This window comes from Protopterus annectens, chromosome 3.part1 (assembly GCF_019279795.1).
Source record: "Protopterus annectens isolate FY-2018-M chromosome 3.part1, PAN1.0, whole genome shotgun sequence".
In the NCBI taxonomy this organism is placed as follows: domain Eukaryota; kingdom Metazoa; phylum Chordata; order Ceratodontiformes; family Protopteridae; genus Protopterus; species Protopterus annectens.
In genome coordinates this window covers 1,899,001,475-1,899,017,969 of record NC_056732.1, presented here as the reverse complement: position 1 = coordinate 1,899,017,969, position 16,495 = coordinate 1,899,001,475, and the positions used below count along the sequence as shown (strand labels likewise).

The window sequence follows — 16,495 nt, the reverse complement described above, 5'->3', positions numbered from 1 at the left end:
TAGATAGAAGAAGGAGTGATGAGTTGTTGGTGAATGGTACAAGATAAATGGGTCATACAGGAGTGCAAAACACAGAGGATACCACACAATAAAGCAAGGGAGGTGCAATACAGAGGGATAGGATGATGGGTGCTTGAAGTACAAAGAGAGACAACACAGGAGGGGGCATGGGATGGTACTGAGAATGCTAAACAAAGGAGGGGTGCAACCTATATATGTTCACCATGTTAAAATGGCAAAATAATGCACCAGTATAAACAACAGTATTGCTGCGGTGGTGTAAACTGTTTATGTGTGCACTGGAATGGTGGGTCAGGAATGACTGATAGCATGGCATATGGAGCACTACCTTTCAAGGCAGGATAGCAGAGTACAGCAAAATATATACTGAATTGCAGGCATGCAATATGCTGGCAGTTGTGGCTATGTATACAAATGGTGCATGCTACATCTGCTAATGAAGCACTGATATATTCCTGGATCAGCATATGACAATATTAGCAGGTGGTAATTGTCAGTTTTCAAGCAAGGTAGCAACACAATGCAGATGGTAAAGCTGAGGTGCACATTTGCATGTACACATCCAAGTGTAACAAAGTACTACATAAATGTAAAAATAACAGAGATCATCTCTGCCTAATAAACAGCCCTGCTGCATATATACCATAGATACTCATTTGTATCATTCCTGATGTGCTGTAGCAAATGTGAATTGTACAACATGCAAAATGGTATAGGTCCTTTGTCACTACACTGTCTTATGCTAGTGTAGGCATACTGTGCATAGTGTGCTTACAAAATGGTACGCATAGTACTTTATGCTGTATCCTACCATATGGTACACATATGCAATACTGTGTCAACCATATCAAAACTATCCACGCATAAGCATATACATGCATGACAAAGAAGGTCATGTGTCCCACATTGAAGACACAGTGATGCCACTGTATAACTGTAGCACAGTATTATAACATGCATTGTACAGAATTAATGTGTAGCAACTAAAAGCACATTGCTAGGTAATATGCATTTTGTTCAGCCATAACAGACATACACAGTCACACACCAAACATGTATGCAACTTATGTCATCACATCATGGACCACATGTGCAACAAGTGATGATGCAGGAATACTAACTACTAGTGTACAGCATATATACACCCAACTTATATTGTGATGCATTTATAAAGAGCATGGACTGCATGTTAGGGGAACAGGTGAGAGCCAAACATATCCATGTATACATATGTGCCAAATCCATTGTGAAACATGGACAATCTGCTTATTGGCACTTTTGCTGCATAGGAATGGGAGCCTCTGGTGGGTGGAGGTCATAACTAAGGTGTGGCACAAATGTATGCAACTGTTACACACAACACAATACTGATAAATAGCATCATATCTGTAATAAACAAAAAATGCATCACTACTAGTAACAAAATAAATTATTTGTGCTTATGTAAAATCATGCAAACACAATGCAACACATATACGAGCATTAAAAATATAGCACAGCATTTCTGCAAATCTGTTGGAAGAGCCCAATGACAGGGACATGCTAATTTATTGCTATTTTTAAAGATAGAAGGTCTAACTTGCAATATAACAGTATGCATCCCTATTTTCAAGAAGCCAACATTATCAAGGAACAAATGATAAAAGCCAGCAGAATAACAGGTTTTTACAGCAATTTTGGTAAATAAATGATGTTTTTGAAATCAAGATTTATGGAAAGGGAATACTTGAGAGAACTGATTGATAAGATGGCTGAAGAAATTTACAATGGGATGGGTAACTGATATAAGCCTGTTACAGAAAGATGTGAAGATGAAGAAAGCACCACAATTAATATAATGACAAGTTTAATATGGAGATGGTGTTTACATATTGCACTTTGTATATCCCTATTATTAAAGAGGTCAAATGAGGTAATCCAGAGGGCTAGAGTGAAGTTTGGTATTCCACCTTTGACCCAGAGGGTGACAGGGCTAGCAAGAAACAGATTATAAAGGATAAGCCCAGACAAAATCACTTTAGCTAGCAGATCTAGAAGACTGTCTCTCTCTGATACCCTCCCTGTGGGAGGAATAAATCCGCCTTATTGAAGTTTAATGAGTGTTCTTGGTCTTACACCTGGCATGCTGGGTAATGTTTACCCAAATAGTTGTCTTCACAAGGTTTTTAAGTTTTGAGTTATCCATTTCCATATCACTGGTGGTCGCCTTAAAGTGATTCTATCAAGTGGATAACATTAGAACAAGAACACTCGAGAGACTCTCCTAGATCTGATAGCAAAAGTGATTTTATCTGGACTAATCATTTGTACTTTGTTTGCTATTAAAGAGGTGTATTAGCAATAATCAACGTATTATGGTGGGTGACAGTTTAGTAAAAAATACAGTGGCCAATGGTCCTGTTTTTATTAACAAAACAGATATTTTGAAAAATAATTTTCAGACAATAAAGATAATGGTATTTTGTTGGTCAAAGGAACTTATGCATGTAATTTTAGTTATTGCAGATTCGTGGCAAATACTCTATTAGTGTACTGTTTAAATAGAATAATTATGTATGCAGCACCCAAATACTGCAGCTGTCATGTTAATAATGTTCATTCTACAGAATGTGTGAGCTGTCAGGCATTCTTCATAGGTAGAACCACCAGGAAATTCAATTAAAGAGTATATGAACATTGTTATGTGATCAGGAAAAATAATATAAAAATGCTGCATTTAAGCAAACTTTGAGAAATTTTAAATGTTTTGCTTTACATATTATCGATACTACTGAATCAGACATCGGGGAGGCAATGCTGAAAATTTATTTGACAACAGAGTATGAATGACAGACAAGACTGAATGCTACTTCTTTAAATGGTCTTAATTACTATATCAGTTTTAAGTGTGTGTGTGTGTGTGTGTGTGTGTGTGTGTGTGTATATATATATATATATATATATATATATATATATATATATATATATATATATAAAGCAGAAATGAAGACTGGCCAAAATAAAGTATGTATGAGCCAGTATTGTATGTACCTTTTTTAAAAACTGTTTTAAAGTAATTATTTTGCATATTTTTACATATAGTCTTGGTTGGGTCATCACTGGTGACATCATGGTATTTTAGATATTTTTTGGGGTTGGCTTTTTTGTATATTCAAAGTATGACAGAGTATATTGCTTTGTTGATAATAGCACTTACTTGTGGATATCTAAGTATTAACATTTGTGGATATTATCTTTGGGGTCTGGTCTGTGTTCTTTCTGGCATTTTTTGAAATCACTTTTAAAGATAACAAAGGGTCATGTGTCACACATCAATGTGTGGCAGACACAGATGCCATGAAAAACGCTTTTCTGTGTCATAGCTCATTATGTTATCTCCAAAGTCATGTTACCTGCACAAATGTGCCCCACAGATACACACATACATTGAGTACTTGGCACAGTCTATGACACCTGATGTCAAAGTGCAGTAATGCACAAATCACAGGAAGGGACACATTTAGAGGATGCACATGCATGTATACCACAGCAGGGGTGCAGGGCAAACTGAAGCAAATGGTCAAGCTATCAATATCGCACAGAAAGAAAAAAAAAGCAAAATACTGATCTTCACTGGATGTACACTGGATGTACATGTGATCTACTGTACAATGCACTCCAAATATGGAAGTTAATACTTCCATATCAACCATACAAACTGTCAGTAGATCAAAGCATTATATCATCACAACACAAAGGGACTCCTACTTCAGGCATTTTAAATAACACAGTTGAAAGACAGTGACAACTTACTGAAGCAAAAGGGGTGAACAGAGAGAGAGACAGATGGGAAATGGAGAGAGGAATAGCAACAGTATTTTTGTGGGAGATGTAAGGCCATCTGTATGGTGCATTACTCTTACTTATTGTGGCCTAATGAATTGAGTGTGTGGGCGATTTGGTGGATCTTGGTCCCTGAGAAACAAATGATTATGGATTTCTTCTTATTCAGCCTGGTGATCAGGACATCTGCACGTCTCACAGTGAAGTTTCCTATGATTAAAAATTGGGCAGTATGTTTATTTATTTTTGTTTTATTTTACATTTGTTTACCAGGAATGTCTGACTGGACACAAGTCCTTTTTCAGTGGAGTCTCAGGGAGAAAATCTCCACATAAAACAGAAAAATGTCCACATTTACAAATACAAGTTGCAGTGAAATATACACATTTATGCATTTAACATAGAGTAAAAAATGTTATGCACTCAAGCACATGTGCAGGGTCCACATATATATATCATATTCAATATACTAAGCATATATACACACTCAAAGCAAGAGAGTGTTATCATGTTTATAGGTTAAAAATTAATAGATGACATGTACATACACATAAGTAAAAGGTTCAGGATGTTTCTTTTGCATTACTTGTACCTTAGCAACAGACTTAGAAAAACAATTTTTGTGCTTTATGAGTAAGAAAGCTGGCCTAGCCAGGAGTAGTGCATGAGTATAGCCTTGTTTTAGATAAGTGACATTTAAGTATTTTTTAAATGGGATATGTTAGTAGTAGTTGTTAGATTTGTAAGCAGTGTGTTCCATTTTTTAGCTATACAGTTTGAAAAGAGGGAGTCTGCTGCAGTATTGTTGGCTTTGGTTACTTTCAATAGAGATTTGTTACTTAAGCGTAGGATGTGATTACTTGAGTAGGTAAGTAGTAGATTTTGGAGGGCAGGGGTTTTCTCTGGTGGGTTAAGAATTTTATGTGCCATAGTAAGTTGATTATAAAGTAGGAGTTGCAGAAGTTCTAAGTAGTTAAGTTGTCTGAGTGCTGTGCAGTGATGTGACCTGAAAGGAGAGTCTGTGGTAAACCTGGCAATTTTGTTAAAACAGGAGTTTGATTTTGCCAAATCTGATTTCTTTAGGTTAATGAGAATTGGTGAGCCCTACAGGAGAGTCGAGATAAGATGCATTTGTACAAGAGTTAATTTTATGTTATTGGTAAGATACGGCTTATTTCTGTATAGAGTATTAAGTTTTTTGTGCTCTTTCTTTATAGTCTGTGCAATATGGATATCACATCTCATGCTGCTATCAATTACTACTCCCAAAAGCTTAGTATGGGTTTTGGGTGAAATGATGATGTTATTCCTGGGCCGGATGTTAAACAAGGGGATGAGCGTAGTGGGTCTTGTAGGTTGGAAAAGCATGAGCTTCATTTTGTAGGGTTCAGAATTAGTTGTGAATTAGTTAGCCATGCTTCGACTTTTGAGAAAGAGTCTTGTGTTATTAATTGTAGTTGTTGTAAAGATGGAGCAGCACATATTAGCTTAGAATCATCTGTGAAACAGAAGGATTCAGTGCTGAAGTATAGAGGTTGTTGGTAAATAGTGTGAAAAGTAGGGCACCCAGGATAGATCCTTGAGGAACTCCTATGGTAACAGGTAGAAGAGAAGGGAGGTTCTGTTGCCATTGAACAGCTTGCTGGCAGCCAGTTAGATATTCTTGGGACCACGTAAGAGTAGTCTGGCTTAGATTGAGATCAGATAGTACATTAATCAGTTTACTATGTCAGACCATATTAAAGGCTTTTGAAAGGTCAAGAAAGATAGAGGATACAAATTTGCCATTATTCCTATGAAGATTAACTGCATTAGTGAAAGTCATTAGAGCAGAGGTAGTACTGTGAAAGGGATGAAATGCATGTTGATTTTTGGACAGAAGTTTGGTAGTGAGCAGGTAGCCCATGATTTGTGTGTGTATACATCTCTCTCGAATTTTGGATAAGGGTGATAGCGATTGGACAATAATTTGACAGTTCTGTTGAGTTGCCTCCTTTACGTAATGGATAATATGGGAAATTTTCCAAATGGCAGGGAATTGGTATTTGGAGATGGATCTATTAATAAGGATGGATACAGAGTAAGAGACTGCATCAGTAGAGACTCTTAGATAGTCAGCTGGTAAGCTGTCAGCTGCTAGGGTAGTCGGTTTTAGTTTTTTAAGCAGTTTTTTATCATGTCAGTTGAGACAGGTTGTAGGGAAAAGGTGTTGTTATTATGTAACGTGTGAAGAACAGGGTTGGAATGGAGCTGTAGTTATTAGAAAGAGCTAGAATTGCTTCAGTGAAGTATTCATTGCATTGTGTGGCTATGCTGTCTGTATTGTTAGTAGTAGATGGGGAGGGTGTGCTAGCATTTCTTGGTTAGAAGTATGCTACTAATCGGTGAACAAAACTTTTGTGGGTTTTGTGTTTAATTTGGATTTTATAATAGTAGTTAATCTTGTCTTATTTGACTAGTCTCTCTCCCTTATTTCTAAGCTTGTGGTATACCTGTTTAGCAGATTCAGATGTAGCTTTGTGGGATTAATCCCAGGGTTTGTCTCTTGATTTTAGCAGTGCTTTGCTTTCTTTGCTTAGCCATACGGCAAAGTTAGCTTTTATTCTTATATTTCTGGGAGGGGATTGTATGTGTGAGATATTTATGAAGGTTAAGTTAAAATATTTTACAGCCTCTTGTAGGGGAAGATGCTTAAGTGGTGACCAATTGCAAAGTCTGAGGGTGGATATGAAGTGTTGGGGGTTAAAGTTTCTTTTGCTCCTTATTAGAAGACAAGTAGGATGTTTGTTGGGTTAATTCGATGCTTGAGTAGAAAGGTTGAGAGATGGTCACTGAGGCTATCTGGGAGACAGCCAGAGTGAAAGGAGAGAGCTGGTCTATTTATTAGTACCCAGTCGGGGATGGAGTGCCTATTAGTTGACTTATCAATTCTGATGGGTGCTTGAATAGTTTTGGAGATGCTGTGGAGGTTAATGTGATTTGTGAGGTTTTGAGTGTTACAGGTTACCCAGTCTATATTAAAATCGCCATAATTATTGTTTCCTGGGGCAGTACTTTTGAGGACCAGTGCAGTATGTTTTATACTCTGGGGAGATTGTTTCTGGGTGGTATATAGGTTCCTGTTATATTCATATGTTTTGTGTTGGCTTGCCTTATCGGCTTTGTAGTTGAAGCTCCATAGGGTGGGGCTGTATGTGTTGGGCTGGGTGTTGTTTTGGCAGACTGCTTTTGGGATTGCTGAGGATTCATGTTGTAGGACAAATATAGGAGGTCTTTTGGGTTTAGGAAGGTTGCTTTTAAGTGCGTCAACATATGTTGGGCTATGTGGTACGTTAGTACTGTGTGTGGTGGTCATAATGCTTATGTTGCTTACATCCTGATTGTATTTTGAGTGCTTTTGAGTGAGGGACTTACCTCCAGTGACATTATGTAATTACATCTCTCACATACTGTTTTTTCTAAGGATTAGTTTGCTGTCAGTGAACAAGAGACAATTCTTACATTGTCCCAGGATCCCATATCTACCAAGCTGCCAGCTAAGTCATTGGAAAAGTGCCCATCCATGGCATCAGTTATTTTTAGGTGAACTGCAAATGGTTTGTTCAGCAGGCTAATTTGGGTACTGTGAGGGTAGAAACTTCAACTAGGCTATGTGTTACTGAAGTCATGTGGCAGTGCTTCACAGTGCATAAGCAAGTTGCTCCTTGCATAAGTGGGTAATGGGTACAAGGTATGATTTATAGGGGAAATTTTAATTTCTAAGTGCCTGCATCTATACAAGGTACTGCTAAATGTCACTGCACAAACAGAAGCAGAATTTGTAGATTCAAAGAAAAGTGACTAAACCAACAAAATAAAGCCTCTGGCCAATTAAATGATCTCACTTTAAGCCTCCCTATGTGTTTCCCCAAACTGGACAGACCAAACTGTCTTTCTTCTGCTGCTAGAGTTGCAGTGCCAGTCTTCTTAATGTGAAAACACTTTATTTAACCAAAAGTGAAAAGGTACCAGAAACAAATCAAACAACAAGCTACAAGTAATTACAAGGAGATTCTAAGGCAGACAAGCCTCCCTGTGTGTTTCCCAGCTCAGACAGACCAGGCTACCTTTCTACTGCTATTAGAATTATAGTTCCAGTCTTCTTCATATAAAATCACACTTTAGTTATCCAAAAGTAAAAAGGTGCTAGAAACAAATCAGCAATGATTAACACACACTTTAAGGCAATTTCAAAGCACACTAACAGCAGTTAGACCAATGAAAAGTAAATGCACTTTACAGTGATGAAATGCAGAAAATGTATTTATTTATTTAACATTTGTTTACTGGGAAAATCTGACTTGGAATGAGCCAGTTTTCAGCAGAGGCCTTTGGAGAAATGCTTCAGATGCATGTCTTTGTAATGTGGGAGGAAACCAGAGCACACCCATGTGAATGCAGGGAGGACATGCAGACTCCGCACAGAAGGCACCCCAGCCAAGAATTGAACCATAGAACTTCTTGTTGTGAGGCAAGGCAACAGCACAAACTGCTGCACCACTGTGCCATCCAAAATGCAATAAAATAAATTGAAGATACAGCAACAGTCTTCAGAAATAGCTTAGAAAAGTGAAATATTTCATTTTAAAGTGCTTACCTCAGTGTGGGTGGCACCAGCTGTAAGCCAAACCCACTGAGAACACATGCATTTGTGCTCTGTGGAATTGAACCATGAGCTGACAAACATGCTATATTTATAGACTCAAAGAAAGGTAAGTAAATCAACTAAAAAATCCTCTCTTTTGAAATAATCTCACTTTAAGCCATCTTGTGTGTTTTCCAGCTCAAACAGACCAGGCTACCTTTCTACTGCCATGAGAATTGCAGTCCCAGTCTTCTTAATGTAAAAACACACTTTAGTTATCCAAAAGTGAAATGGTGTCAAAAACAAATCAAACAACCAGCCACAAGTAATTACAGGGGAATTCAAATGTAGACAAGCCAACAATGAGGAACATACACTTTAAAGCAATTTAAAAGCACACTAGCAGTCAACAGTTTCATCTGTCAGTGCCCAGTAAGATAAGCAGATGAGATAATACTGGAATAATCTTCTAGGGTTAGGTATATAGAAGATGAGACTGTAAGGAGCTTCCAAGGCCAGCTATACAATAGGAGTGGGCAGCTCAAAAGCCTCCAAGTTTAAAAGCATAGTAGGAAAAGGGTGGGGTGATGCACAACAAAAATTATTTAAATAGTAAGGTAATGGCAGACTTTTACATGTAGTTTAAATGTACTTCCCTGAATGTAAAATGTAGTCCAAATGCTTGGTTTCCATGCTTCCAAGAGTTGCAAAAGTAAGATGGCTAACTGCTCATGTAATATGAAATACCAGGGAGCTGGGTTTAATTATGATAAGCTCTAGTTATAACTCACACAGCTGACCAAAGCTGGCTTTTTTTATTTTAAATTTGAAAATCAATGTAAAAGCTCAGCAAAAATAACAATGGATGCTTTTTGAAATGTGACTAAAACACAATTAAATGAACAATTCTGATAATCCACTTAAGAGCTCAGAAAAATTACAAGATATACCATAAAACCGAAATCAATTTACATATGGTAGCTATAGTGAATGAAATAAGATGTCTTGAAATAAATAAGATGACTTATTTTTACAGGGTGGGACTTACTTTCTGGTACTGTATGCTACAGTGAAGCTTGTGTTCTGGGATGAACAGTCAGTGTGAACCTCATTACATATTGCTCCTTGCCTCTATCATACATTAATCATTAGATATTACAGCTGGCATAAGTCTCTGTACATGATAAGAGGAGATCCAGAAAGTGAATTGCTTAGTGAGGCAACCTGCACAGTGTTCCACAGATGTTGTATAGAGGTTCTGACAAATGTCCAAGGAATTACATATGCAGTAAATGTGTATCCCCTACTCCTTTACCCCCTTCTAATGTAATCATAATGCTCCTGTTATGGGTGCCATTTAGATAAATAGGTAACAGTATGCCATTGCATCTGTTTCCCCCTTTCACCTTCTCTTAAAAGAGCATGTTTGCCCCTTTACTCCCATTACAAAGTTACATTAGTATTCATTACCCTGGGGCATGCTCTTCCACTGCACAAATGTCATTCTTATGGGGCACCCTTGTCTGACTACCTACTCCATAGTATATTAATATACAGTGTAAGCTCATTGTCCGTGGCACATCCCCTTCCACCAACCAGCCCGTAGTATAATGATCTCTGAGTTTATTGCCCATGAATACCATATACAGTGGATATACAAAGTTTACACACCCCTGTTAAAATGCCAGGTTTTTGTGATATAAAAAATGAGACCACAATAAATAATTTCAAATCTTTTCCCATATTTAATGTGACCTATAACCTGTACAATTCAATTGAAAAACAAACAAATTTCGTAGGGGAAAAATATGAAACATAAAAAAGTGCAATAAGCTAGTTGCATGAGTGTGCACACCCTTAAACTATTACTTTGTTGAAGCACCTTTTGATTTAATTACAGCAGTCAGTCTTCTTAGGTAGGAGTCTATCAGCATGGCACATCTTGACTTGGCAATATTTGCCCACTATTCCTTGCAAAAGCACTCCAAATCTGTCAGATTGCAAGGGCATCTCTTGTGCACAGCCCTCTTTGGGTCACCCCACAGAATTTTCTATTGGATTTAGGTCTGGGCTCTGGCTGGGCCATTCTAAAATTTTAATTTTCTTCTGGTGAAGCCATTCTTTTGTTTGATTTGGATGTATGCTTGGGGTCATTGTCATGTTGAAAGGTGAAATTCCTCTGCATCTTCAGCTTTCTAGCAGATGCCCGAATTTTTGGGCCAGAAGTGACTGGTATTTGGAACTGTTCATAATTCCCTCCACCTTGTCTAAAGCCCCAGTTCTAGCTGAAGAAAAGCAACCACAAAGCATGATACTATCACCACCATGCTTCACTGTGGGGATGGTGTTCTTTTGGTGATGCGAAGTGTTGTTTTTGTGCCAAACGTACCTTTTGGAATTGTGGCCAGAAAGTTTAACCTTGGTCTCATGAGACCATAACACATTTTCCCACATGCTTTTGGGAGACGTGATATATTGTTTTGCAAATTTTAGCCAGGCCGGGATGTTTTTCTCTGTAAGGAAAGGCTTTCATCTTGCAGCCCTACCCCATAGCCCAGACATATGGAAAATATGGGAGATTGTTGTCACATGTAGTAAACAACCAGTACTTGCCTGAAATTCCTGCAGCTCCTTCAGTGTTGCTCTAATTCTCTTGGCAGCTTCCCTGACCAGTTTTTGTAGGGACGTCCAGTTCTTTGCAATGTCACTGTTGTCCCATATTTTCTCCACCTTTTGATGACTATCTTCACTGTGTACCATGGTATATCCAATGCTGTGGAAATTTTTTTGTACCCTTCTGACTGATACCTTTCAACAATGAGATCCCTTTGATGCTTTGTAACTCTCTGTGAACCATGGCTTTTGCTTTAGCAGCCAACTGAGTAAATGTCATGAAAATTCTACTAGGACAGCTGAACTTTATTTAGGGTTAATCAGAGTATCTTTAATTGATTGCAGGTGTGTACCCAAGAAGACTGAATGCTGTAATTAAATCAAAAGGTGCTTTAACAAAGTATTAATTTAAGGGTGTGCACACTTATACAACCAGCTTATTGTACGTTTTTTATTCTTTTTTACTAAAGATTTTGCTAAAAGCGCACCTAAAAACATGCTAGCTATGCCCTTGCAACTCCCACTCTAAAATCACCCACCCCATCTAACCACTACCTTTCTTTCCACTCCACTAACTACCTTGATTATAGCAAGCTCAGATGCTCATAAGCCTAGTACTTATTATACAGCAGGAACTTCTTATTGTAACATTTGTTAATGTCTGTTATGTACTTCACAGATAAAGATTCTAGTTGTCTACTGATGTACTATGTTCTTCATCTGTAAATATGTTGTAAGTAATTGCTATGTTATATTGTTAATCGCTATGTAATCCATTGTAACTACTGTCTATTTTAACTGTGGAGCTTTTCTCCCCGGGCCTCCGCTGAAAATGGACTTACGTCCAGTTGGACACTCCCGGTCAACAAATGTAAATAAATAAATATATATATATATATATATATATATTTTTTTTTATTTTCCCCTAACAGATTTGTGTTTCAATTGACCTGTACAGGTTATAGATCACATTAAAGGTGGGAAAAGTTTTGAAATAATTTATTCTGCTCTCATTTTGTTATCACAAAAAAATGGCATTTTAACAGGGGTGTGTAAACTTTTTATATCCACTGTATATTGCTCTTCCAGGGCCACCTCTTCCAATCTCTTCCTAATATTTATAAAGTGCTTGATGATTTAAGGCATCCCCTTTCATCCCTCCCTAATATCAGGCAGTACTTGCTGCCAGGGGACATCCCTTAGAAACTCCATAGACATATTGCTGTGCTTTTGGCACTACACTGAGTTGCTGTGGTATATTACATCAAAATGTGTTGTACCTGAGTGACTCATGAATATGATGCTTACGCAATGAATTTTAATACATTTTGCTGTGTTGTCATGGTAAATGTAGGTACCATAAAGTTGTTTGATGCAGGGCATCAGGATGCATTTACACCAGATGGAGCAGGTAATAGAAGCACTCATGGATGCATATCCCCCACAAGAACCTTATAGATCACTGTACATTAAATGGATGAGGAGGAGGGAGAGAAATGCAACCAGAAAAGACTACCGTATACCATCATTTTACTGTATGCATTTGATAACAGTGGTATGCCTTTTTTATAATTAAAAACATGAATCAGCGTGGCACAAAGGAATGTACATTTGCATTTGCATTCTAGCCTGTTATACTTTGCATAAAGAGTCAAATGGTGCAAACCCTCTACACCTTCTTACTCCATTCTTGCATCATCTACTACCAGAAGCTTATGAATATGACACTCCCTCTCTGTCATCTGATAGTAACCTGGTGCATTACAGAACACCTGCTTTCAGTGTGGTTTACTTCCATAATGTCGATAGCCACAACGGCGATGTGCACAATGCTGAACCATTTCCACGAAACCTCAGAAAGCCACCAAAACATTGAAAATCGGAATTTCTGAACACACCACACCTACAAACAAGTGCTAACATGGGTCAAAATGGGGCGAGATTTTACACTTCGGAATATCAGCGTTCGAAGTTATGTGAAGGTGCAGTTGTCATCTTACTGACCTTTGACATTATGGAGCACTTACGCTGAGAGCAAATCTTTTGGAATCAGGGCATACTTAACACTAAGAGCAACTCTTTTAGAATTTGGCCCCTTGTGCAAACCATTAAAAAACCCTGGCCACTGTGCAATTCTACATGCAGCCTTTGTGCCTCAATTAAAATATGTGATTGGAGATGTAAGGTTTGTGTATAAATCTTAAAGAAAACTGTAATTGCTGGGATATAAAAACAGCTGACATTAATTATTTTCTGTAAGTACCAAATTTACCAGATTGACTATAAGGATTATTAACATAACAGGAAGGTTAAACCGGTTGAATGAAAGTGTATTGAATGTCTAGAATAGATTATCACTATGCAGCTGGGCTGTTAATGATGAAATAAGAAATCATTGACTACATTTATGAGTTTTAAGTATGTTAGTTTCATAAATACCAGTTGTTTAAAATGTTTCTTTTCTTCTGTCTAACACAATTTTAAGTGACGTAATTTTTGCAATGTCTGTTACATGTTGAGACCAAACAGATCTGCTTAACAGATATACTTCACAGTGTTGTAATATGTAGAACTTTCATGTTTGTCTAGACATTGCGTCCCTTTAATATCTGTGCATACCTTGCATGAGATTGACATTTCTCATTAGTATTGTTATACTTCAAAATAATCCCAATAGCTTTTTATTTAACATTCTTTTTAAATTTTTATTTGCTAATATATAGGTGTCTATCCTTTAATTGTTCTAACATGTGGTCAGGAAAGACCTGAGTGGGAAGGAAGACATATTTTGCCACAGCTGCCTTGTTCGACATATCTGTTAAACAACTACTATGAAAGATCATCAGAAAGAAATCCAAACACAGACCAAATAATTCTTGAAATTCTTATTGCCTGCATAAATTGTGCAGACAATGTACTTAAAAGGTGCATTGGTTTGGCACACAAGCCAGTCTTTTTTCAGTAACACAGCTTTTCGTTTTAAAACTGATGTGTAGCTTGCAGAAGAAAACATTGCAGAATGTAAACACCTTACACAGATTTTATGGCAATATTTCATTCACTAAAACTACAAAATTGGGTTACTCAGCTAGCATTTATTCTCTGTGGTATTGTACACTATATTATAAGAAATATATTTTTCAGCAGCAGCAACTTCATATAAATACACGTTGGCTTCATTTTTCATATATCTTAACTGATTTTTGAGTTCCATGGAGTTATTTGTATTTACTTTTGTATCATTGCAGTTATACATGGTTGTCCTTTGCTGTTACTTATGATGGTACATTACTTTATAGCCAACAAAAATCCCATGTTTCACTTGTTGCATATGTACACTTATGATAGCATATTGGTGCACAGATCACAGATGTGTCGCTATTTACTTCCAAAAGTCAGTGCTAAGTTTGGGGACAGATTAGGAATTGGAAGACTGAAAATGCATAGGTATTTAGCACAAAGAACCAGGGACTTAGGATTCATGTGTTATCTTTGCAGTACATCAGACATTGGCTGAATGAATTATAATATGATAAAGACTGAGGAAACAGACTTTTTTTCTGCCTGATTTTCCCTGCAACACCTGGTAACTATCAACCCTCAACCTACAAATCAAACCCATTCATCCCCCCATCCTGGGCATTCTTAAGTGAGAGCAAGTTATGGTGAAATGAGGCCATCATGTAGTTAATCTCAGTAATAGTTTATGCCCTTACCAGCATCCCGTTTCATAGGTTCATAGGTTCATACTAGGCTATCTGCCCTAGGGCATTTATAAGCCTAGCCAGAGTGTGTATGGCTTTTGCCACCCATTTTAAATTAATTTTGCTATGCCCTTTTTCGAGGTTAGTATACTGTGCCTCTGTCTAACAGTGACACAGAAGTGATATAGGTTCATAGGTTCATACTAGGCTATCTGCCCTACGGCATTCTAATGATATCATATTTCTTATAGTTCCTAACCTTTTCCCTTGGTAATTTCTATGCTCTCCACTTGTTTTTCTATGCTTCTGTACTAAAGATGAAGGCTACCACAGTTGCAGGCTGATGGCCAGGGCCATCCTTTGGGTAGCCACCAGTCCTCAGAATGATTGATTGTAGCATTGGGCATTCCAAATTCATGCCTACCCTCACCAAGACTGGCACACCCTATCTCTCCCTGTTAGTTCTAGTGGATACCTGGAACAATAATTGAACCCAGGAAATCTGAGCCACAGTCAGGGCTTTATCTACTTTCTAGTTACTCTTTAAACCAAGCAATGAACAAGCCATTTATCTTAGTGCATTTATGAAATGAATAACTGCAAATGTTAAAGCATATATACAAAACAATCCATATATGGCTGCTGTAAACAAAGTAAAAATAGCCCTCTTCTTCCCATGCATGTGTGTCAGTATCAACAATTCTGAATATGATAAACTTCTCATTAAAAATATCACTGTTAACATATTGACACTTTTGAGTAGTCAATGTAAATTGCCACCTCTGTCAATTCTTTCTTAAAAATAAACATGCACATTTAAATGATACCGTTGTCATTTTTGTACTACACTTTAATGTTATGTGCATGCTGTCTGCAAAAGACAGTGAAGCAAGCTATATTTTTCATATACTCATCAGAAGAAGAACATATAGTGTTTTGAGTAGAAAGATAAATTAGGAACTGAGGTCTTGTTTGAAATAAAGTGTATCTTGTCTTACATTATTCAGTTTTTTGTTTATTTGATTTTGTTTACTGATGTCTTGGTTGCAATGATGTTTGATCTGGTTTGATAATTAAACAGTATTTTCATATTTAGTCTTCTACATTTATTACCTGTATTCAGTTCTTTCATTTCTCATTAAATGTAATCATGTGTCTTAAACATGGCCCCAGACTGAGACTGAATTTGTATGACTGTGTATGAACATTTTTGCAGTATGTATTACTAACGCTGGAATTCAGAAAGGGCTACTGCCCGTGGTAAGCTCTAAAGTGGCTGTTTTTCCACTGCTGGTAGCCCTTTTTGATTAATAGACAGCCTTATAGCAGTGATCTTATGTGGTGTGTAATATAACTATGGTGGGGTATCCCTATGGCTTACTGCAGTGTTAGTAAGGCATTCTGGGGTAGTGGCATATGATAATGCATCATATGCACTGTTCCAGAAATAGCAGTGGTAAGGGATTCATGCAGGCATGTGATTCATAAAATTGCTAGGCTGCATAAATTAACATGGGCAGCTGTATTAACATGACCAAAAGACTGCATTCATCCATTACCTTCCATTGAAGAGACTATAGTTAAATGTTGGAGAGTTTAGCAGAGAGGTATTGTGGGGATAGGTAAGTATGCGTATGTACTTGGCAGCATATCTGTGTGACTGCAGAAGAATGAGTGATCAAAACTGAGTGCACGTGTGTGTGTGTGTGTG

At 37.4% G+C, this 16,495-nt stretch overlaps 1 protein-coding gene across 2 annotated transcripts in view; it reads left to right on the top strand.

Moving 5' to 3' along the window:
• LOC122798814 overlaps positions 1-15,875 on the top strand; it is a 198,110-nt gene extending 182,235 nt beyond the window's left edge. For both annotated transcript variants that reach the window (XM_044067938.1, XM_044067937.1), the window contains exon 4: positions 13,804-15,875. Coding sequence is in view for 1 of the 2 variants with exons in the window: in XM_044067937.1 (XP_043923872.1) it covers positions 13,804-14,045 (242 nt within the window). In the remaining variant the exon portion in view is untranslated. The remainder of the gene's footprint in view (positions 1-13,803) is intronic.
• Positions 15,876-16,495: the final 620 nt, after the last annotated feature.